This window comes from Gopherus evgoodei, chromosome 4 (genome assembly GCF_007399415.2).
Source record: "Gopherus evgoodei ecotype Sinaloan lineage chromosome 4, rGopEvg1_v1.p, whole genome shotgun sequence".
In the NCBI taxonomy this organism is placed as follows: domain Eukaryota; kingdom Metazoa; phylum Chordata; order Testudines; family Testudinidae; genus Gopherus; species Gopherus evgoodei.
In genome coordinates, this window is record NC_044325.1 from 21602544 (window position 1) to 21626646 (window position 24103).

The window sequence follows — 24103 nt, forward strand, 5'->3', positions numbered from 1 at the left end:
GTCTAAAATCAGGAGGAGGAGGCAGGACCGGCATTAGGGGTTTTAGCACCCTAGGCGCACGGCAATTTCACCGCCCCGCGCGCTGGTCCCGCGGCTCCAGTGGAGCTGCTGCAGTCGTGGCTGCGGACGGTCGGCTGCTCCCGTGGCTCTGGTGGAGCTGCCGCAGTCGTGCCTGTGAGAGGTACACCGGAGCAGCCGACCGTCCGCAGGCAAAACGCCGCCCACCAATAATCCTGGCGCCCTAGGCGATTGTCTAGGCCGCCTAAATGGAAGCGCCGGCCCTGGGAGGAGGGATTTTAACTCCCATGCTCCGTATCCTGGATGAGTGTTCTAACCACTGGGCTATTGAGTATATAAGGCAGGAGGGGGCACCACTTCAACACATTTTGTGCAGGGCCTGATCTGGTAAGGTGCTTTTAGGTGGCCTCTCTATACGCCAGCTGGATTTGGCCCCACAAGCGAGATAGGCTGGGGAAATGCCTAGTTTGTGAATCCTGCCAGGGCCTAGAGGTGAGTTAAGCACAAAGCTGCACAGTGGCATCAGGACTTAGGTGGCTTTATGTACGCCCATCAGCAGACATTTAGGCAGGTAGGGAACTTTAAGGTGGAATCTTAGGTGCCTAGGGACTTTAGGCACCTACAGGGTTCAGTGGACCTGAACCCGAATCTAGCCCATACCATACCTCAATTCTGCAAAGCAACCTCCTAGAACTGGCCTCTGTGGAGTCCATTGTTATCAATAGGGCTCCAGGTTTTCACAAGGCTACAGGGGTTCACATTAGCATATCATAGAACAGGATCAGAGCCCTGAATCCTTAAACCAGTTGCAGGAAGAAACACGAATTGTAGGAAAAGGCACAATTTCCTCACTCCATTTCCCCATATTGTATATGCATGCATACCTTTGGCAAAGTGTATATTATACACACACGCTTGACTGCATAGCAAACAGACACTTCTGGTCATTATAGCTTGCACGTGCTTGTCAAGAGTTCAAATGCATCTTCCAGACACATGGAAGTGATATATTTTCAATTCCAAAGCCCATGTGATTCAGGTTAATTGTACTTTTAAAACCTTCATAAATAGTTTTCCATGGTAGGACTGTTCAGTCATATTACTACTAGGAATGTTTCCCAACACAATTGGGGTACACTGCTTAATGCTGTTTACTAAAACAATTAAACATCTTAAGAACATAAGAAAGATCATACTGAGTCAGACCAATGGTCCATCTAGCCCAGTATCCTGTCTTCCAACAAAAACAATGAGAAGTACTTGTGGCACTTTAGAGACTAACAAATTTATTTGAGCATAAGCTTTTGTGGGTTAAAACCCACTTCATCAGATGCATGGAGTAGAAAAAAGAGTAGGAAGATATATATACATAGTACCAATTCTAACAAGACAATTCAATTAAAGTGGGCTATTATCACCAGGAGAAAAAATCACTTTTGTAGTGGTAATCAGGGTGGCCCATTTCAAATAGCTGACAAGAAGGTATGAGTAACAGTAGGGGGAAATTAATATGGGGAAATAAATGTGTTAGTCTCTAAGGTGCCACAAGTACTCCTTGTTGTTTTTGCTGATACTGATTAAACACAGCTACCATTCTGAAACCTGTCTTCCAACAGTGGCCAATCGCAGGTGCTTCAGAGGAAATAAACAGAACAGGTAATCATCCAGTGATCCATGCCCCTGTTGCCCATTCCCAGCTTCTGGCAAACAGAGGCTAAGGACAGCACCCCTGTCCATCCTGACTAATAGACACTGATGGACCTATGCTCCATGAACTTCTCTAGATCTTTTTTTGAACCCTGTTATAGTCTTGGCCTTCACATCCTCTGGAAAAAAGAGTAAATAACACTCTTTTATTTACTTTCTCAACACCACTCATGACTTTACAGACCTCGTCCATATCCCCTCTCAGTCATGTTTTCCAAGCTGAAAAGTCCCAGTCTTATTAATCTCTCCTCATATGGAAACTGTTCCATACCCCTAATCATTTTGTTGCCCTTTTCTGTACCTTTTCCAAATCATCTTTTTTTGAGATGGGGTGAATACTGCACACAGTATTCAAGATGTGGGCATATCATGGATTTATTTAGAAGCAATATGACATTTTCTGTCTTATCTATATCTTTCCTAATGATTCCCAACATTGTTTGCTTTTTTGACTGCTCCTGCACATTGAGTGGATGTTTACAGAGAATTATCCACAACAACATCAAGATCTTTTTCTTGAGTGGTAACAGATAATTTACACCTCCTCATTTTTTTATGTACAGTTGGGATTACATTTTCCAATGTGCATTACTTTGCATTTATCAACACTGAATTTCATCTGCCATTTTCTTGCCCATTCTTGCCCAGTTTTGTGAGAGCCCTTTGTAACTCTTCACGGTCTGCTTTTGACTTAACTATCTTGAGTAGTTTTGTATCATTTGAAAGTTTTGCCACCTCACTGTTTACCTCTTTTTCCACATCATTTATGATTATGTTGAACAGTACTGGTTCCAGTACAGATCCTGGGGGATACCCACTATTTACCTCTCTCCATTCTGAAAACTGACCATTTATTCCTACCCTTTAACCAGTTATTGATCCACAAGAGGACCTTCCCTTTTATTCCATGACAGGTTACTTTGCTTAAGAGCCTTTGGGGAGGGACTTTGTCAAAGGCTTTCTGAAAATCTAAGTACACTATATCCACTGGATCACCCTTTTCCACATGCTTGTTGACCCTCTCAAAGAATTCTAGTAGATTCGTGAGGCATGATTTCCCTTTACAAAAAGATCTGCTCAATTTTTCATCTATAACAACAGGTATTGCATCATTGCAGCTCTGTTAGGCCAAGCAGCCACATGTTTGGATACTCCTTCTACTATTTCAACAATTAAAAACAGAATACTTACAGTGGCAGCATTAATTCCTGGGAAGATTCGCAGCAGCCCAACATTCCTGTTCATGTTAGTGTGGACCTTAAACTTCTTTGTGGTGTTAGCTCTCCACACTGTTTCCCAATTAACTGTTAAAGAGAAATAGAACACTCTAAAGAAAGAGAAATCTCACTGCTCATTTAATTAAGCTTCATAACATTATATCAAGTGTATTTGTAGTACTTCATACTTCCTTATTTTTAAAATCTGTACTATAATTCGTTAATATGACCTTCATACAAAAAAAGTTAAAAAGGAGAAGAAAAGGAATAATCAAGAGTGGCAATCACAATAGCTGATCTTTATTATGATCCTATATTTCAATAGTGTCCAAAGGAACCATTAGGTCAGGCCTCATTGTGCTCTATTTTAAATCTTAAAAATTACAAATAATTTAGATCTCCAGAAAAAAAATCAATATTATTCAGCAGAAAAGTTTCCACATTATTATTCCCCTATGTATGTATTTATATAATACAGCAGCTCAGTTATAAAATACTAATTTAAGACAATAAATATTAAATGCAAGTGTATCTGTTTGGTCCTTACTAGAGAACAGCATGATCTGCTGTTAAAAAAAGTTGAAACTACATTCTAACATAATCTTCTGAAAATGTAAAGTAATTCAGTGATTGTGCAAAGTCCTTGACTGATAATCCACTTACACCTATACCATCATTACTCTCCCCTGTTATAAACTACCCTCTTTCTACCTTCACCTGTTTAGAATACTCGGAAAGTTTGGGGGCAACAGAATGGTATGAAGAAGGTCTAAAGTAAATTAAACATTTACTTTTTACACATTTTAATCGGGACTTCATTATTTTGTAATTGGAACTATATCAACAAGTACTCCAAGTCAGACAAAATACATCTTCTCAACTATGAAAGATGTGACACAAATTCCAAAAGTCATATTAAAGACAGATGTTGTTACTACTGCCACTAATCATCTCCAGACCTTATAATGTAGTTACTAATGATTAAATAAAATAGCATGGATTTAATTAACTGTAAAAGCAGCAAAGAATCCTGTGGCACCTTATAGACTAACAGACGTTTTGGAGCATGAGCTTTCGTGGGTGAATACCCACTTCGTCAGATGCATGTAGTGAAAATTTCCAGGGGCAGGTATATATATACAAGCAAGCTAGAGATAATGAGGTTAGTTCAATCAGGGAGGATGAGGCCCTGTTCTAGCAGATGAGGTGTGAAAACCAAGGGAGGAGAAACTGGTTTTGTAGTTCATAGATTCATAGACTCTAGGACTGGAAAGGACCTCGAGAGGTCATCGAGTCCAGTCCCCTGCCCTCAAGGCAGGACCAAATACTGTCTAGACCATCCCTGATAGACATTTATCTAACCTACTCTTAAATATCTCCAGAGATGGAGATTCCACAACCTCCCTAGGCAATTTATTCCAGTGTTTAACTACCCTGACAGTTAGGAACTTTTTCCTAATGTCCAACCTAAATCTCCCTTGCTGCAGTTTAAGCCCATTGGTTCTTGTTCTATCATTAGAGGCTAAGGTGAACAAGTTTTCTCCCTCCTCCTGATGACACCCTTTTAGATACCTGAAAACCGCTATCAGGTCCCCTCAGTCTTCTCTTTTCCAAACTAAATAAACCCAATTCTTTCAGCCTTCCTTCATAGGTCATGTTCTCAAGACCTTTAATTATTCTTGTTGCTCTTCTCTGGACCCTATCCAATTTTTCCACATCTTGGCAAAACCAGTTTCTCCTCCCTTGGTTTTCACACCTCAACTGCTAGAACAGGGCCTCATCCTCCCTGATTGAACTAACCTCATTATCTCTAGCTTGCTTGCATATATATACCTGCCCCTGGAAATTTTCACTACATGCATCTGACGAAGTGCGTATTCACCCACGAAAGCTCATGCTCCAAAATGTCTGTTAGTCTATAACGTGCCACAGGATTCTTTGCTGCTTTTACAGATCCAGACTAACACGGCTACCCCTCTGACACTTACTTAACTTAAATTATATATTTAAAGCCAGATGCCAGCTGTTTAATAGTCTATTTGTGTTCCATTGTTAAAAGCCACATCATGCATTATAGATTCCAAAAAGTTTACTATTCCAATGCAAGACAGAAATGTCAGTAACTGACAACTTGTAGGAGGGGCTTTGGCATTACTCCTGAGGGCATTCTGCATCAAAAAATTAAAAATTCTGCACCAAAAAAAAATCTGCACACAATATTTTAAAATTCTGCACATTTAATTTGTCAAAATGGCCTTGGGAAGTACAGGCCACTGGCTGCACAGAGGTGGGAGATCACTCTGCAGCTCTTCCCCACCCGCCCAGGACATGGCTCAGCAGTGAGGCTGCACCCAACCCTGACAGAGTGCAAGGACCAAGTCTGCCCTAGAAACACCCTAGGGCCCTACTCCCCCTGCCAGGTGCACCAGATGCAGTCAGGCAGGCTCAGCAGGATCCAAGTGTGGGGCTTACTGTGGGGGGGATCCAGGTATGAGTTGAGAGGATTCTGTGTGGGGCAATCTGGGTGCAGGCATGAGCTGGATGCACAGGGGCTTGTTGGGCGGTTCTGGGTGCAATGGTAATGGGACTCTGCAGGGGGGGTCCAGGTGAAGGGGTTGGGGTTCAGCAGGGCAGGGTCTATGTGCGTGTGGGGATAGAGTTTGGCAGGGGTGTCGGGGTGTGGGAGGGTTCAGTTGGGGGGTCCAGATGCTGGGGGAGTGGGGCTCAGTGGGGTGGGGATCCAGGTTCAGCTGGTTGAGGCTCTGTAGAGTGGGGATCCAGGTGCTGGTGGCTCTTTGGGGTGGGGATCCAGGCTCAGCTGGCTGAGGCTCTGTAGAGTGGGGATCCAGGTGCTGGTGGCTCTTTGGGGTGGTGCAGAGAGAGTGGTTCTTGGAGGGGAGAGGGGGATCTGGATTGGGGGGGTGAGGCTCAGCAGGAGGGTCTGTGTATGGGGAGGGTCTGGGTGCATGGGGGTTGAGCAGATGGAGGAGCAGCTCCTCATATCATGATCCCTCCCCCCTGCAGCTGAGGAGCTATAAGTAGGGAGTTTGCAGAGCTTCTTGCAGCCTAGGGAGAAATTTGCCCTGGATGCCGTGCAGGGGAAGAGGAAGTCCCGTCATCCCTAACCCAGTCGGGACTAAAAGCTGAACCCAGCGCAGGGTAGGAGCCACCAGCCAGGTCTTCCCCAGTCCCACCTCCTGCCCTACAGTGATTTACCTCTCTGCTGGCTGCCCTAGGCACCCAAAACATACTGCTGGGGAAGGTCACACGACTGCTCTTATGGCTTCCCTGTCAGAAAGGCATTTTCTGCGGGAAAGCAAAGAAATCTGCAGGGGACATGAATTCTGTGCATGCGCAGTGGCACAGAATTCCACCAGAAGTACACTGCATATGACAACCCATGGCTTTAAGTACCATATCAAGCACATATCATGCTGTAAAACTTAGCTCACAATGGAAAACAAGCTGTTTCTTTTCACTTCTGGAGAAGCCCCTGGGCTGCAAGGACAGATAAAAAATTAGGATACATATTATAGACCTGCCCTGTGTCTCCTAAGGAATTAATCACTCTTGAAAACATTCAGCTATATCCTGATTTCTTGCAATCTAAAGTCACAGCTGCTTTCAAGAATATCCAATATATATTTAAAAGCCTCCCTCCAAACCCCAGTAAAACAATTTTCCTCTCATGGATGCCAGGACAAGCCAATTTCTAACAATCAAGACAAGCTCTCTCTCTCTATATATATATAATCTATCAGCATAAAGTTATTATGAACTTCCCAACACTGTCCCATCCCTGGCAAGCAAGACAGCAGATATGTCACAAGGGTCTCAGGACAGTGCTTACAGAAAAAACAAACAGGAGATTATATGGATAAATGTTTTACTTATAAATTGTGAAACACATTTAAAGTGATATTCTTGATGGTGAAAGAATCATCCACTCATGAGCAAATGGAACCCCACTGTGCTGATGATGAGAGAGAGCAGCGGGTATGTGCAGATTCAACCTGAACACGTACAGCTACAAAATTTCTGGGAAGTTGACCAGCTAAATTCAGGAGATCACACAGCTGGATTTACTACTGGACTAAATGCTTTTCCTGTTTGACCAATGCTTCCTCAGTGCCTAAAGTGGACTATGCAATTCTGCATGACCATTTTTATTTTTGCAGGAAAATACACCATAGCCTGCAACATACCGTCAAGAGAGGCAGAATGGGTCCAAGTAGTTTGACAAGTGATGATAACGTATAAAGTGATGTTCTAAAAAGGCAACTCTCTTGCCTTGTTACACCATATGGCAGAGGAGGAACCTGGAGGCCCACTAAGCCTAGGGTTGAAATGGTTCCAGCTATATACTATACATAATATTATGAATTATTGCATATTACTATGCAGTAACATGTTTAATGCATTACAGTTGCTAAGTGCAGAGCTAGTAGAAAAGTTTAAGTCTGGGGTAATATAGACCAAGGAAACAGACATCCAGAGAAGACCCAATTGGCCACGAGCGTAATGATTTCTGAGAAGTTATGGTGAAGGTGAGTGAGTACTGGAAAAGCAGAAAGCCTGTGTCTTACTCTAGAGCTAGAGGAAGCTTTTGTTATATTACCTAAACACTCTCACAAAGAGGAGTATATAAAACAGCAACAAAAGAACTGACTATGCATGAGATGGCTCATGGTTTCAAGCTCTGCTCCTTCAGCCCCATATTTGCTGCCTTTCCTACAGAAACTGACAGCTTCTACACCCCGTCTTACAATGCCATTCCTAGCATAGGAAATTTAATTCCTGCAGCAGGACAAGGGAAAGGTCCATGGATTAAAATAAAATTAACAGCAGAAATACAGAAGGCACTGGATGTATGCTCAGAAGGCACTGGATGTATGCTCAGTTGCTCAACATTAATCAAGTCCTAATGGCTCAAATGAATCATAGCTATATGTTTAATCATGTAACGTGCAAATGCTTTCTATAATCTGAAAAAACGCTGTGTTTGATAAAACTTCAACAGCAAAGCAGGATCCTAAATCAGCTGCAAAAAGCACTCCACCACAACAGTCCTACAGACTATGATACCCAACCTTTGAAGATGGATCAACTCTACTGCAGGAAATCAGTATTTGATGAGAATAGCAAACATCACTTATTCTCCTCACTTTTATATCATTTTACACTGGTTTAAGATTCTGTCTCCCACCATGTTTCAACTGCTCCCCTTCCTGCATCCAGCATGGCTTCCTCTTCACACACAGAATAGCTGAAGTCCTCTTAGGTTTAAATAAAACAGAGGAAAAAGTGTCCTACAATGTTTACAATAAGAAGCTGCAACAAAAGAAAGCATCTGGAAGTTGTTATAACTCATATCCCAAACAAAAGCTTCTTTCTGGGATTGTGTCAAGGGAAACTCTCATATGTGCCTGTAATGAACTGTACCGAAACATCATTAACTAGACTTGTATATCTCTACCATTCAAGTCTCCAATAGTTTGATTCCAACCTCTTGATTCTATTTAGCAAGGAAGAATTTACTGGGGCAAAATTACTGGTAGAGGGTTGAAGATGTGATAGTTCTCTCACCCAGGCCAGGAGGCTGTTCAGGTAAGTGAGTGTTAAAGAAATTTTTGAGCCCTGTTCATCATAACCATAGGTGGGAGGAGAGAGAGCAGCAGCAGTATTTACTATGATGCCAAGAATCCCCAGTTCTATTTTTCCCCTGCAACAAGGGATGTTTTTTAAAGCTGTCTCATCTACACTCAAAGCCAGTGCCACCTAAAGGACACAAAAGCTTTTTTTCTTCTATCCTCAGTCAAAGATTAGACTTTGCTGAAACATTCTTCAGAATGTATGTTACCTATCTCAGAAACTATCAGTGCACTTAATGTTTTCTTAAAAAATCTAAAGAGTGAATTAGACCTAACCTGGTTAACTTTGCCAAAATAAGATTAAACCATCTCTCATTAGAGATCCATGCCAAGATAAGAAGACTAAAGCTGAGATAACCAGGACAGGTCTAATGTTTACCGTATATTTTCTGAACCTATGTTTGAAAATGCACTCTACTGAATAATGCTCTGTGTTCGAAATGCTACAGCATTATGGAGGAAAGTAACTTATCCCAGAAGAGAGGTCTATTTTAAACAAAATTAATATAGCCAGAAAACTTTCCTCTAGTTAGCATCATTCCCCACACCAAGAGTATTGCCGATCTGCTTAATGCAGATCATGACTTCAGGGATAAGAGTAGCAGTTATCTTTATAAATAACATTTTTCCATCCTGCAATTAACACCACTGGTACATTCTGCTCTGGCTTCCAACTTAATGAATCCAGCTGAGCTGGATTAGTTCTCAAACAAACTAAAGTGTAAATCCTTCCATGTCCAGCTAAGGCTTGTTCTGACCCATTTCAAATCATGCAGAGAGCCGTACACAAACTCATTCAGTAATTCTTTTGCACTGTTTGTGTTACCATACACAATACCCAAGAAATGGAGAAATTTTCCATGTCATAGCTCAATTTGTGCACAATTTATGTCATTCTGTTGGATGAACACGCTATCCCACAACTTCTGCAGCTACATTAGGTTGTGTGGATTGTTTAATGAAAATAATCTTAAGAACTGCCAATATGAAGTAAGGAAGCTTATGGATAGGCAGATGAAGTATGAGAATTTCTACCTTTTTGTGTTAAGAATAGTGCCTTATGGAATCCTATATGATGAACTGGCTAACTAGAGAAGTTATTCATTGAGCTTTTGGCACATTGCAACAGATAACGAGCAACTTGTTCCAACTTGGATGGGCTATGCTTGTAAAAAAAAAAGCTTTTAACTGATGTAGCACACATACTCCTCTGCATTATGTAAATGTGAGTACAAAGCTGATTATTTTAGGAACAAAGATAAGCACATTACTCATCTTCCTCAGAAACAGGCAAGCCCCTAAAGAGGATGTACACTATTTTAAAAGTTAGGTAATTATATTTTAGTGCATTGAATGTCCAGCACGGCCTGGGGCAGGAAGGCAAACAGGCCAAAGAGTATGAGATACAAAAACAAAAATTTAAAACCTTAAAGGTTTTCAAAATTGGGTGCCTAAAATTAGACACCTACAAATGTGGTGTGATTTTCAAATGTGCCAAGCGTTCACAATTCCCTTTGATTTCAGACCCCTCTGAGATAATCAGGCCACTTTCTGAGGAGTCTAACTTTAAGCAGTCAAGTTTGAAGTTTTGACCTTCATACATAACTGTATGCTAAACCATTTCTGGCAGAGGGATTGGGGGGCAGAAGGTGTGGTGGTGTCCAGAAGTCTGGCTAGCTTCTGTTCCACTGTTAAGCATCAGCATGAACAAGACTGTGACACCATTGATACCATACAATCCAGTTGAAGTATGAAGAGGTTGGTTTAGTATATTGTGCAGACTTTTTAAGATTTTAAATTTGTGTTTTATATCCCACAAGTTGTAATATCTACGATATCCATGACAGAATGTCAGAATGTGTGTACTGAGGATGTTGTTCACTTGAAACGTTTAGAATACTGAATAGAAAGGAGTAAGAATGTGGAAGGTTCCAGGGTCATAGGTCCTGGAAGGTAAGTGAAAATGTTTTCCCTTTACAGAAGAGAATCTAATAAAGACATGACCATACATCAGGACAGAGGGAAAGAAATCAAACTAATACAACACATTCTAGAAAGCAGCAAACTTTTGTTAGGCAACACATACACAAACACCACAATACAGGTTTGAACCCATTCATTATAGGAGTACAATAGCTCTAAAAGTGACACCTCCCTAAGGAGTGGTGAATGAACTCAAAGTTATGAAATCAAACAAGAAATACAGCTTTTAATGATTGCAAAGCTCCAGTCAAACAGCAGCACCTTCTTCTCACCCTCCTCTGCAAAGTGACAGGCACGTCGTACCATTATATAAGCTACACCAGTGTTCATTAGAATTCAGCCAATGGGTGGAGAGCACAAACCAACGTATGGATGGTTCTTCAAGGTGGAAAGCAAGACAAAAAAATACAGCCGCCTTTTTCTGGTAATAATTTGTCATAATTGATACACGCCTTTTGAAATGAGTCTATCCCAACTAAATATTCATTCCAACAACAAACATGTCTGTATTTGTAAGAAAAAAAATACCTCAATGTACAGAGCTGGCATTTACCTTGATAATATAAATAAACAAATGACTTGGACTTTTTACTATGTACAACCGGAACTGCCTAATACTGCCAAGCAAAACACAGTAACCTGATAACTAACCATCCTCTGTCTTTTACATTAGTGATGCTACTAAGGTTGATAGTGTGCATTCTCTCAACTTTCCCTGTTATATCTATCTGCAAAGTCCAAGCAATTTTTTTTATGTACTTGATTTTTCCTGCATAAATCTTTCAAACAAACAAAACCACAATGATGACAACCTCAGCACTCAAAATCCATATGCTAACAAACCATATGCATGTGTGATGGAGAAAAACTAGGTAGAATAAAGAAGCAGATTTTAGTTTGATACTTTCAGGCAATAAAATACTTTCGGATGATTTAGTTGGGGATTGATCCTGCTTTGAGCAAGGGGTTGGACTAGATGACCTCCTGAGGTCCCTTCTAACCCTGCTATTCTATGATTCTATGAATAAAGAGTAACTGAAGTGAGAAATAAGTTATGAAATGCACTGAGACTGTCCTGATACACTGTAGTTAGTAATTAGCCTGGGCTTCTTGTTTGTCTGCCCCATTCAAATCTGTAAGGCATCACTGGAATCAAGGTCTATTCTTGATCACTGACGATACTACAAATATATTTTTTTAATGTATTCCAATGCTTTTTGTGCTATGCTGCATCAGGAGCTTAGAGTAAGTATTTCATGGGTGCTTCCTGAGGCGTATTCACATGAACAGAACTCTGGAATCTTTTCACTGGTGCCTACAAGAATCAAGCTCACCAGATCCAAAATTTTGGGGAAGTTGATACAGCCAGAGGGTCCACAGATGGACAATGGGACTGAAGGAAGGTGCTGCCAAAGCCACAGGAAACTTCTAAATATTGACCAGGGACATTAAAGGAAAAGAGGATTGATGAGGTCTGAAACCAACCACAAGGACTGATCAGTGGGAGCATGGATCAATGGGGAAAAAAATGAGAAGAGCAACTGGAGGTGAAGAGGTTGCTGCAGATGCACAGAACGCAGATTAACCTTCTCTATTCTGCCTCACTCTTTGGTTCTGAGACAGATACAGCACAGCATAGCTCTCTAACTGCCAGCAGTATCTCTCCACCTTGCCCTTCTGCACCAATGAATCAGTCATAGTGGGCTCTGGTCCCATTATACTCCCACCTTCCATTCTCTTGCTGGAAACAGATAATCAGCTCCTCCTAATCTCTCTCTCACACCTCCCAAGCCCAGCCTGTCTTCCAGTTTGTAGACCTGTGGAGCTGGATTCTCAGTGGAAAGTTTCTGTAGACTGCCTATATCTCCTTCTGGAACTGACAGCAGATTGGAAGCAGACTGAAGCAGCCAGGGACGGCTCCAGCTTTTTTGCTGACCCAACCAGTGAAGAGAGAGGAGAAAAAAAAAAAAAAGCTGCGATTGGCAGCAATTTGGTGGCCAGTCCTTCCCTCTGAGAGGGACTGAGGGACTTGCCGCCAAAGACCCAGCCGTGCCACCCCTTTCCATGGGCCACGCCAAGCACCAGCTTGCTGTGCTGGTGCCTGGAGCCGGCCCTGGAAGCAGCAAAGGAAATGGACTTGTCTGAAAAAAGTGAAGGAAGACAATGTACACAAGCAATTTAAAAGGTTAAAAATAGCTGGGTTGGTTTGGTGTGTTTTTAAAAGCCCCAAATGGTTGCTTTTCTCCACAAGAGCTTCTCAGGAGGATTCTAGGAGTGCGTTCAGGGAAAATAACCATGTTTCAAAAAATTTATTTTAGACAGAGTAAAGGTGCACTAGTTATAGGTACTGTCTGTATTCTGTGAACTATGGTTTTCCAAAATGAAACAATCATTCAGTACTGACACTTCCACTTTGGACAAGTGACACTATACTAACAATGCAATCAATTGAAACAAACAGTAATAATGGGGCAATTCAAGTCATTAGGTTTTAAGCAAAACTCCCCATTGATTTCAATGGGGGAGTTCTGCTTACAACTTAATGGGACATTATGGCCAGGAAAAAGTAACAGATAGCTTTATTGCTTTTCTACTACAAAAAACAGGTACTCATAAAGCAGATCATTTGAAACCAAGAAAGAATTTACATAAAATTTGATTTCATTATTGATCATTAAGAAAACCGAATATTTATAATGTCATTTATCCCAGTTTATAAAAATTCAAAGGAAAAATTCAAGACAACCCATCCCAGTATTCAGAAATAGTACAAAGGGAAGCGTTCTGGTTAACCTAATATATTAAATAGCTGTATTTTTTCCTTAACTACAGAAGTCATTTATTTGCCTGAGTTAATTTTAACTAAATTGTGATAGCAACAATAAGAAAGAGATTCCCTTTATCTCCTAGATGTTCTGAAGGCAGTTATTGTGGGGACTCTCACAAAATGCACCTCAGTTCTGAGAAGTACAAGCCTACTATTCCAATCTTGGAATGTGGCTGAATGGACTGTCAATTTACTTGAAATTTAAAACAAAAAAATTATAGTTGGTTTTGGTTTTTTTTTTTTTTTTTTTTTTAACTGTGCTCATCATCATATTATCTGTATAAACTTTAATGGAATTATCCTTACACGAGCATTCTGAGATAGGGAAGTATTATTAACTTAATTTTTCACTGTGGAAAACTGAGGGACAGAAAAGTTAAGTGACTTCTTAAGGTTACACAGGAAGCCTGTGACACAGCCAGGAATAGAACTCAGAGCTTCCAAATCCTAATCTAATGTTTTAGCCACAGTACCAGTCTTTACAACAACACTAACAGGAGAGTTAGGTAGACATCCACTAGGGACTAGAGATGAGGGAAGGAAGTGAAAGATTAGTGCATCCATTCCCTGTACCACTTTTAGCCCCAGATATATTTTTTAAATTAACTGGACACCGGCACAAAAAGATATATTTCATACTTCTGAAAATTATCTTGGTCAAGGTTTGTAGCAACCCCTTGATACCTTGATGTTTTAAATAAGTTTCTTCACCAAAAAGGAACTTCATCCATCACATATGCATAATCACTTGTGACATTAATTTTGCGTACTGAAATCCTTATGTATTTTTTTAATAATTAAAAAAAAAGAAAAGGAACATACATCCAGATTGCCTAATGTCTAAATAAATGAGGAAGAAAGACTAAATTTTAGACCTACCAACACACACTCATAGACTCTAGGACTGGAAGGGACCTCGAGAGGTCATCGAGTCCAGTCCCCTGCCCTCATGGCAGGACCAAATACTGTCTAGACCATCCCTAACAGACATTTATCTAACCTACTCTTAAATATCTCCAGAGATGGAGATTCCACAACCTCCCTAGGCAATTTAAACATTAACAGTGTCTCTCTGATTTAAAAGGATCTTAGTTTCTTAAGCACCTAATAAAGCACCTTACCAAATGACTATGAACCAAACTGCAGACACGAACAATCTGTCAAAAACTGTACAGATGCTGTCCCACCTGCTGTGCCTTATTTCAGGGATCCAGTGTAATCATTAAAGAGATGAAACCACTTTGTTCTTTCATTTTTCCCTACCTTATTTTATCCCCAGACCAAGCATTTTTGTGGCAGAAGGGCATATTCCCCAAATGCTTCCCTCCCAAGAGTCTGAATATTTGGTAAGAATCAATCCAGTCATATCTATGTATAATAGGGAACTGTACAAAATCTACCTGCAGTTTAATCGCTGATTCTTGTATCTTATACAACTATCATTTTAACAGCTTCTAGGGCACATGGAGTGGTGTCAAGACACAAATGGCATAACACAATGCTTTTAAATCACATCCATACTTAAGAAAATGTGTGTCTCAACTGTTTAAGTACTGATCAAATCCTGAAACAGCTCTTGAGGAAAGTAGTGTGCTTTTGCATGTGTTATAAATTACAGGGCTTAAACGATGAAATTGCTTACCTGTAATATCAACCTCAGCATTTGCAAGTGGAGGCAGGTTAGGTGAGGAAAACGCATTGAAACTCCCAGCATCCACCTTAGTCACCCTATTTCCCCTGTACAGTTTATGATAAAAATACAGGCACACCTACAAGAAAAATAAAGAAACACGTCTGTGTAGAAGCCAATAATTAAAGATATAAATAAATACTGTTGTCTGCCCCTTTTAAAATGTTTTCTAAATCTTTAAACTAATGAGAATTACTTAGAGGTTGGCAGATTTACAACCCTGACACTTTTTTTTTTTTAAAGTGGAATGCCTGTCACATTACGGATTGTTCTTTAACTCTTAAAAAGTTAAACATTAACTAGTTACATAATTCCCTTACAAGAGCAGGCAAAGTCTAGGAAAGACAGCGAAGGCTGTTTCTTTGGCGTTTTTTGGTCAAGTTTAAGTTGAGGTAGGTGAGAAGAAAAGAGAAGACTTTTAAAGAGCTGTTATGAGCATCTGAAAATCAAAGTACAATTGCTTTTTGGTGGCTTACACAAAATGGTCAAGGTTTTCCAAAGGGACTAGTGATTTTGGATACATTCATTTTTGGGTGCCCAATTTAAGATGCCTGAAAGGCATCAGGCGACTCCATGCTTAGTGAAAAGTCAGTCCCCTTCAAGATAAACTCCACAAAAATTATGGCACTGAAAATTACTAAAAACTATGAGTCGTCTTTGTGGCACCTTACAAACTAACAAATTTATTTGGACATAAGCTGCCTTGGGCTAGAACCCACTTCATCAGATGCATGGAGCGGAAAATACAGGAGCAGGTATAAATACATGAAAATATGGGAGTTGCAAACTGGACATCATCAAATTAGGCCTGAATAAAGACTGTGAGTGGTTGAGTCATTACAAAACCTAAACCAGGGGTCTTAAACTCAAATGACCATGAGGGCCACATGAGGGCTAGTTCATTGGCCCGAGTGTTGCATCACTGCCATGGAGCTGGGCTGCAGGAGGGGTATGGGATGCAGCAGGGGGCTCAGGGCAGGGGGTTGAGTTCAGGAGAGGGTTGAGGTTCAGGCAGGGGGCTCTGGGCAGGGAGTTTGGGTGCAGCAGGGGATTGGGGTTCAGAAAGGGGGCTCAAAGCAGGGGATTGGGGTGCAGAAGGGGTGTGGGATGCAGCAGGAGGCTCAGGGCATGGGGTTGAGGTGTGGGGTGCAGCAAGTGGCTCAGGACAGGGAGTTGGGGTACAGGAGGAGGTTGAGGTTCAGGCAGGGGGCTCAGGGCAGGGAGTTGGGGGGCGGGGTGCAGGAGGTCTTCGAGCTCTGGCGTGGCAGTGGCACATGCCAGGACCGGGGCCGGGGCCAGGGCTAGGACTGGCAGCCTGCCTTGGCCCTGGCCCCGCTCCAGGAAGTAGCTGGAACCATGTCCCTGCGGCCCCTGGGGGAGGGAGATGCAGGGCTCCGCGCTGCTTGCTGTGCCTCCAGGTACTTCCCCTGAAGCTCCCATTGGCTGCGGTTCCCCATTCCCGGCCAGTGGGAGCTGTGGGGGCGGGGGAGGTGCCTAGAAGCCAGGGCAACACAGAGACAGAACCCTCTGCTTCTTCCCTCCCACCCCCCAGCTGCAGGGATATGATGCCAGCCGCTTCAGGGAGCAGCATGGGGCTTGAGGGGGGCAATCCTGCAGGTGTAGTTTGCCCACCCCTCGCCTGGAGGTAGGCTGGGGGGGGCAGGCGCAGGCCGCTTGGTTGGCCACAGGAAATAGCCCCCCGGGCCGTGTGTTTGAGACCCCTGACCTAAACCTAATTTCCCCCATACTAATTTCTCCCTATTGTTACTCACACTTTCTTGTCAACTGTTTGCAATGGGCCACTCTCATTACCACTACAAAAGTTATTTTTCCTCACTTGGTATCCTACTGTTAATTGAATTGTCTCGTTAGACTAACCTCACACTTGGTAAGGCAACTCCCATCTTTTCATGTATTTAAACCTGCTCCTGTATTTTACTCCATGCATCTGATGAAGTCGGCTCTAGCCCACGAAAGCTTATGCCCAAATAAATTTGTTAGTCTCTAAGGTGTCACAAGGGCTCCTCACTCTTTATGCTGACATGGCTACCACTCTGAAACCTTAAAATTACTAGTCACTTTGGAAAATCTTGGTCAGTAAGCTGCTGGTCTTAACCCACATCAAACTGGCACTGTCAGAACAGAGACAGACTGAATGAGGGTGAAAACTGAACTACTGTCTCTCTCTGCTTGTTGGGTGGATGCTGCTGGTCAGATTTCAAGCATATTAGTGAGGCAGTGCGGGGAAGCTTCCACAGTTGCTGAGTGTGATGTCCTTTATTAATATAACAGGCATACAATCTCTACAGAGGCAGAAATTCTCTACATTTCACCAGCACTAAACTTCTCTTCAATTTTAACTATTCCCACCACCACTCCACTACTTGTTTTGAGTCCCAAGCACAGTGTGCAAATGAAAATCTCTGATGTCAAGTCTACTGTGCCAGTATGTCAGAGGCATGACAAGTCTATACAATATATTAGGAACATACTGGTAAGTTAAGCCTAACAACAGTGTGCGCACTGTGTCAGATGGGGGTCTGTTAGCATTGACATGGTTCCTTTAAAGATCAATGCACATTCCTTGTTGGTTAACAGATATATTTTAAAAGTGTAAACATTTGGTTTTACTAGATTCAGGAAAGCAAATTCTGATGCTAGGGAAACAGACCTCAGGAATTACAAACTGTCCAGCGATCAGCAGTGCCCCTAGTAGGTTAGCTCGACCATCATTCCGCAATTCATATATAGGCACCTAAACAGAAGGGACTGAAATTACACCCCATTTCTTATATATAAACAGAAGAAGAGATTCCAGTTCATGCAATACAAATCCAGTATAAATACATGAATAATTTATGTATCAATCAAGGCAATCTCCCGTTATATCATTTACGGTGAATAAGATTTACTTCTTCATCCAAACTATTTTAGACAGAAGCAGACAGTGGAATTTCTCCCTCTGAATGTAAAACAGATTTTTTTTCATAAAATATATCATTGGCTTTTTCATATTTTCCTCTTATTGTAATAGCTTTATTTAAAAAACACCTCATTAAAGAAATTATTCTGGTTTTATTAAGCAACTGCATATTTTCTTTCAGAAGTGAAAGTCAGGTTAGCAACAATATCAAGAACAGAAAATGTGTGTACTCAGTTCTTCAGTGAGGAAGCATGAGGGAGAAAAATGTACACAGAGTAAGATGAGCAACAGCCTCACTTCATTCAGAGTTACCCATAGCATCATCTGAGGATATAATTTGCCCTACCCTTCCTGGCTGGAAATAAAAGGTGAACAGATACTTTGTTATTGACAGACTAGGACAAGACTAAATGTAGAGACTTCGTGTGGTTACTTAAAGGATGATGACTTCTAAGCCTTTTTAGAATGAATCTTTATTAGAAAAATCATCCCTAATGTCTGAGCTCCTTTAAACAACGCAAAAGTTAAGACTGAATGCTCTGCTGTTGGTTCATGTGCCAGGCAGATCTTTAGATAATACAGCAAAAAATGAAAGTAAAATCCTTAATTTTTTTAATGAAGTAAACAGTACAGCTAACCCTACAGACCCACCACAATTTAGAGGCAGTGACCTGCATTCTATTCCTTCATCATCCAAATTCTTTACTAAGTCCCAAGTACAAACTCAGTCATGTAATAAATAACAACACTCAGATCTTATATAGCACATTTCATCAGAAGCTCTCAAAGTGCTTTACGAAGAAGGTAAGTATCCTCCTCCTCTTTTTACAGATGGAGAAACTGAGGCACAGAGATGACATGATTTGACCAAGGTCACCTAGTAGATCAGTAGCAAAGCTGGGAATAAAATCCAAGTCTTCAGAGTTCCAGTCCAGTGCTTTAGACACTAGATTACACTGCTTCTCCTGCACAAACCCAGAGACAACAATAGGAATACACAATTATTGTTATTTAATTAAATTGTGATAGTGCCTAGATGCCAATCAGGCTGGGGTCCAATTGTGCTAGGCACTGTACATAAAGAGGAAGGCAGCCCCTGACCCAAAGATCTTACAGTCTAAAAAAGCAAAACAAAACCATAACAGATGGATGAAACCAACAAGCAGGTTGAGAAGGCAAGGAAACAAAGTAATAGGATGTGCATAATTCTTAGTCAATCAGGAGTGGTAATAATAACTTACTGCCTGCTTACCTATTGTGTCAATAAAAGCATAATATGACCTGGACCTTTATTACTGGGGGAAATGAATGTTTCTCAGATCTCAAGTTAATTTTTCAGAGCTAGCAATAAACAAATATTTTTATTTGCAACAGACCATGTTTGATGTGGAAGTTACTGGAAGATAAAAGATGAAATCTCACAATACCATTTTTCTAGTCATTTTTAAGACTAGAGTTGCACTTTTATGTTTAAACAAACAGCAGAGGCCACTCTGGTAAAACAGCAGGTGTAAAATGCACACTGGTGCAAAATAAAAAGTCAGCTTCAGACACAACATGGTAAGGCCCAATCACCAGGGTGATGGAGATGAATAAATTAAAGGAAGCATGCCAACTGTGAAATTGGGCATAACGCATCCCACTCCTATATCATGTTAGACACACCGTGGCCAAAGAAGCACATGCATCCCGTCCTGGCAATCATAAAAGTGTTAAAAATAGAGACAAAGAGTATTGAAAAAATTAAGTTAATTGTCTCCCACAACAAAAAGATGGGCAATTGCTACACTCAGATACAAAAATAATCCACACGCAACAGTCCAGGACAGGATAACAATTTATAAAGGAATATAAGCCTCCATGCTCCTGGGCTTAAACAAACCACTAACAGCCTGGTTTTAGGCAGATGTTTCCTATATCAAGAGGTTATTACACAATAGCCCGCTACAGGATTTGTCGCACCTTCCTCAGAAGCATCCAGTACTGGCCACTAGTGGCAGCTGGACTAGGACCACTACTGGTCTGATTTAATATGGCAGTTCTTATATTTCCAGAATCACTAACAATAAAAAAACCTGTGAACAGATCCTCTGCTGGTGTGAGCTTCCATGGCTCTGTTGAAATCAATGACAACCGACAATTCATACCAGCTGAGAATCTGCCCCTGCAAGTCTAAAGCATATAGTGTCAATCAGGATACTATGCAATTTACATACAGACACACTAAAATAAAAATGCATTTGACCTCAGCCTAAAATTAAGGTTTACCTGAGATCCTGTCAGAACAATGGTTTTACCCAGGTTCTCACACATGAAGGATAAAGCCGAAGCAGTATATGCCATTGTGTCCGTGCCATGAAGGATCACAAAACCATCGTATTGTTCATAATATTTCTGGAGATGGAAAGACATTTTTTCACGTTAAACAGAATTAGAATAATGCTGTGCTGGAGCTGACACAAATCAGACAAATATTGCTTTACTTCTACTACTGCAGGGTGATCATTTTAACTGCTATACATTAAGAGTACTATATTTTATAAATAAAATATGTTCCCTCCTAGAGAAGTCCAGGTTTTCAGTTTAACATAATTAAGAGTTAATAAGGCAAATCAACATAAAATCTGGTTCTTCTAACTAATTATGGAAGAGTCAAAGACAGATTCGTCTATGTATACATATTAATACAGCATTTTTAAACCAGAAGACTGCTAATTAACAAAAGTTTAGCAATGGCTTTAAACAGGAATGTTAACATATGTAAATCTGTCGCACAGTCTGATTTCTTGTAGCTGCTTTTACTCTGGAGATTACACCATTTACAAGAACAGATTAGGCAAACCAGTACTATCGTACCACACCAAAAACAGCCCATTTAATCCAATTGGCAGAAAGGCAAATTGCCAGCATAAGAGTGCCCTCTTCCGTTCAGAAGTTAACACTGAAGTAACTATTATATGATGTTTAACTTTTCATTGGTCATGTTACTGTGAATCTGGATTCTCTAACAAAGGCAGATGAATAAGTATGAAACTGTCACTACTGTAGGTCCATGCTAAGTAACAAACTGAAAGAGCTCTCAGAAAAAAGGACCTCTGCTATTGTTAATATGAACTATTCAAGACATGAACACATTTTAAAAGTAAGGAATGTGAAGGCCTCATAATATTCTGGGCTGTAATAGTACAAAGGCATGCAATTCACAGCAGATTCTGTTGGAATGAAGACATCTGCTAGATTTTGGAAGGGGGAAGAGGAAGGCCAAAACCTCTCACTATTTAATAAGCTGTTCAGACAAGACATTTCCTAGTGTAATTCTGCTGTCTTCATTTTTTTAACTACTATTTTACCTTTGATTTTCAGTTGAGCATGTGCCAGCAACAGCATGGAAGTCAGCACAAGCATGTTTGTTTGTTTTCATGAAATGGAATATTTTTTTAATGATGTTACTTGCCAGAATAAGCAAGCATTAGTTTAAGTTTTGCACTACTATTTTATCTGATAATATCGCCTCCTCTACCACATGCTGATTTCTACCTCTGTACTTGCCTACAGATACTCAAATGGGTACTATTGCCACCTCAGAATTTGATGGGGCTCAGTTCTGCAAGCTAAATATGCAGGAAATAAAAGGATTCAAAAATCTCTTTGGGGACAAATCACGATGTCATGATGCCAAATTGTAACATGCTAAAGTCCACACTTAAGTTATGACATGATACTGTGGTGGTGTGTCATGATAAGACTGTTCAAGGCAATCAAGCTTAAACTGCAGCTATGGCCAGAAAAATGATCATGTGTCCCTTCTTACTCAACCAATATGCTCCCTGTGTTTTTTCAGAGTCTCATTTGCTTACACTACAAAAGTAAATTTTATTATTTAATATTCCCCTAAGCACTGTAATACTACTGCAGCTATGTGAGAGTGAGCGGGATTTGTTTCTGGCCTGTGCATCATCAACATATAGTTAACTGATGTTTCAGTGGCAGAATCTTTATTGAGAATGATGTATCAGCCAAAAAGAACATAGCTTGACTTAAATTCTGAGTTTGAAGAGCTGGCAATTAGAAAAAACATCTTTTAATTTGGAACCTGAGCAGATTTGATCTGAAGATCATTGATTCACAAACGTGAAACTTCACAATTCCATTTTTACAGAGTTATTTTTCAGCATGGAACCCAGACTACAAGAGTCCTATTTTATTTGTACTTTACTGCTAAGTGTTAGTAACACATGGATGGAAATTTAATTTAGCTTCACATTAAGGACCAGATGTTTATCTGGTATGAACTGGTGTAGTTCCATTGACTTCAATGGAGCTATGCAGATTTACATCATTTGATGATGTACCCCACAGACCGAGATCAAATCCACCACCACTAGCCACCTCCTTCCAGGCAGTTTTCCAATAAGATGATACAGAAACTAAGAGTAGCACACTGATCAAAATATGTATTTTGATTTCCTTCTCATGCTCCAAAACAATAGAAAACAATCAAAATGCATATTTATTAGTCATCAGCATGCCACCATTACGCTCTGTAACTGTTCAAGATAAATTACGTGTCTCCACCTTGTGGTAGCATGCACTTAAGCAGGAAAATTGAAATGAGAGCTACAGATTAACAGAGAGGAAAGAGTTCCTTGACAGAATAAGCAAGCAGGGAAGCTCATATGAAAAAGGACATTTTGTTGTGAGCTGAAGCTAAAATAAAGCTAATATGCAATTTTTAAGAAATACAGTCGTATTGAGCTCTCTTCTGTACTGGAACTGCTGTTGGGAGAGGCCAACATGCAGAAGTGAAAATCAGAGTGCAAATATCCTTCACAAACAGTCACCTATTTGCAGAAAAGTGGCTCTTTGAGATGAAGTTTGCTGACTGTAACTCTGCAAGCCTCTTTGTTTGTTTATTTTTTTTTCTGCAGTGTGACATACAGGACTGAACCAGGGATCTTCAGAACTAAAAGCACAAGAGGGGTACATCTTGAGCTAAAAAGCCAAAGCTCTTTAGTTAGGGGCTATAACAGTCTCCAACCCTCTGTGGCTCAGGAATAGAGGGAGACCTATTAACATCCATTCATCAGTGGGTTACGTGAGCAACTGCCTTCATAAACAATTTAGTATTTTAAAAGATCAATATTTTTTTTTTAAAGTCAAACATAAGCCACTGAGGTCATTTCAATGCGAGTTGAAGGCTGCATATGTTCATCTTGGCTGAATCTACAGAGATGGCTGTCTGAGTCTCCCCTCATGGCTGCAGCACCAGTGAAGCTCCAGTGGCAGCAGCAAGAGTGGAAGCGGCAGGACAGTGATGTCACTAGACCTGCTTCAATTAGAGTTAGAGGAACAACACCGGCAGCTGGTCTTCAGCAGTGCTCCAGAGTTGCTAGTGCTGGTGGAACTGCATTGGTGCTACTCCAGTGGTGGAGGGAAAAAAGAGTCACTGTACACAAGCCCAGTAGAAATGTCATAACCAACATGCAGGGTGAACAGAACCAGGGCAGCATAGTGTTTTTTACAACCAAAATCATAACGATTAATTTTGCAAGAAGTCACATATAATTTCCTAAAAGATTGCACATTATCAACTACATCTTCATGTTTCCCAGTGTTTTGCCACAACAGATCTATTTCCTAAAGTGATTTAGATTGGGGGATGAGGACAATTTTTGTTAAACCATACAAAATTCAAGGATTTCATAAGCTTGTTTTCATAAATGTCAGTTATTTTTGTGCAAATAGACATTTCTCCAAGTGTAGGTAATCCATTCACAATAATATTGTTCTACTGACTAATGAACCTAAGCAGTCTAGTTTCAGTGTCCAAGACAAGGGACACAGAAAAAAACTAATCCATTCTTCACAGTTTTCATCATCCATGCGACTAGTACTACAGAGCCTCAGATATATTATCTTCTTGCAATTATAATTGACATAATTTTGTAAAAATAAAATAAATCGCATAAGATAACTATCAATTATATACAATTATTTCAATGATAGCTAAATGCTCAAACATTTCTAATAAATCTGACATTTTCACAAAGCATCTCTCTCTGGCTCTTATTTGCAAAACTTATTTAC

At 40.6% G+C, this 24103-nt stretch overlaps 1 protein-coding gene across 2 annotated transcripts in view; it reads right to left on the reverse strand.

Moving 5' to 3' along the window:
* ASPG (asparaginase) overlaps positions 1–24103 on the reverse strand; it is an 85840-nt gene that overhangs the window by 45647 nt on the left and 16090 nt on the right. Inside the window, exons 4-7 of one of the 2 annotated variants that reach the window (XM_030562279.1) lie at positions 20285–20410; positions 17765–17848; positions 15046–15172; positions 2917–3029 (exon numbers count right to left, since the gene is read on the reverse strand). In XM_030562279.1, coding sequence (XP_030418139.1) covers positions 2917–3029; positions 15046–15172; positions 17765–17848; positions 20285–20410 — 450 coding nt within the window. The remainder of the gene's footprint in view (positions 1–2916; positions 3030–15045; positions 15173–17764; positions 17849–20284; positions 20411–24103) is intronic. The other variant, XM_030562280.1, reaches the window with a different exon arrangement.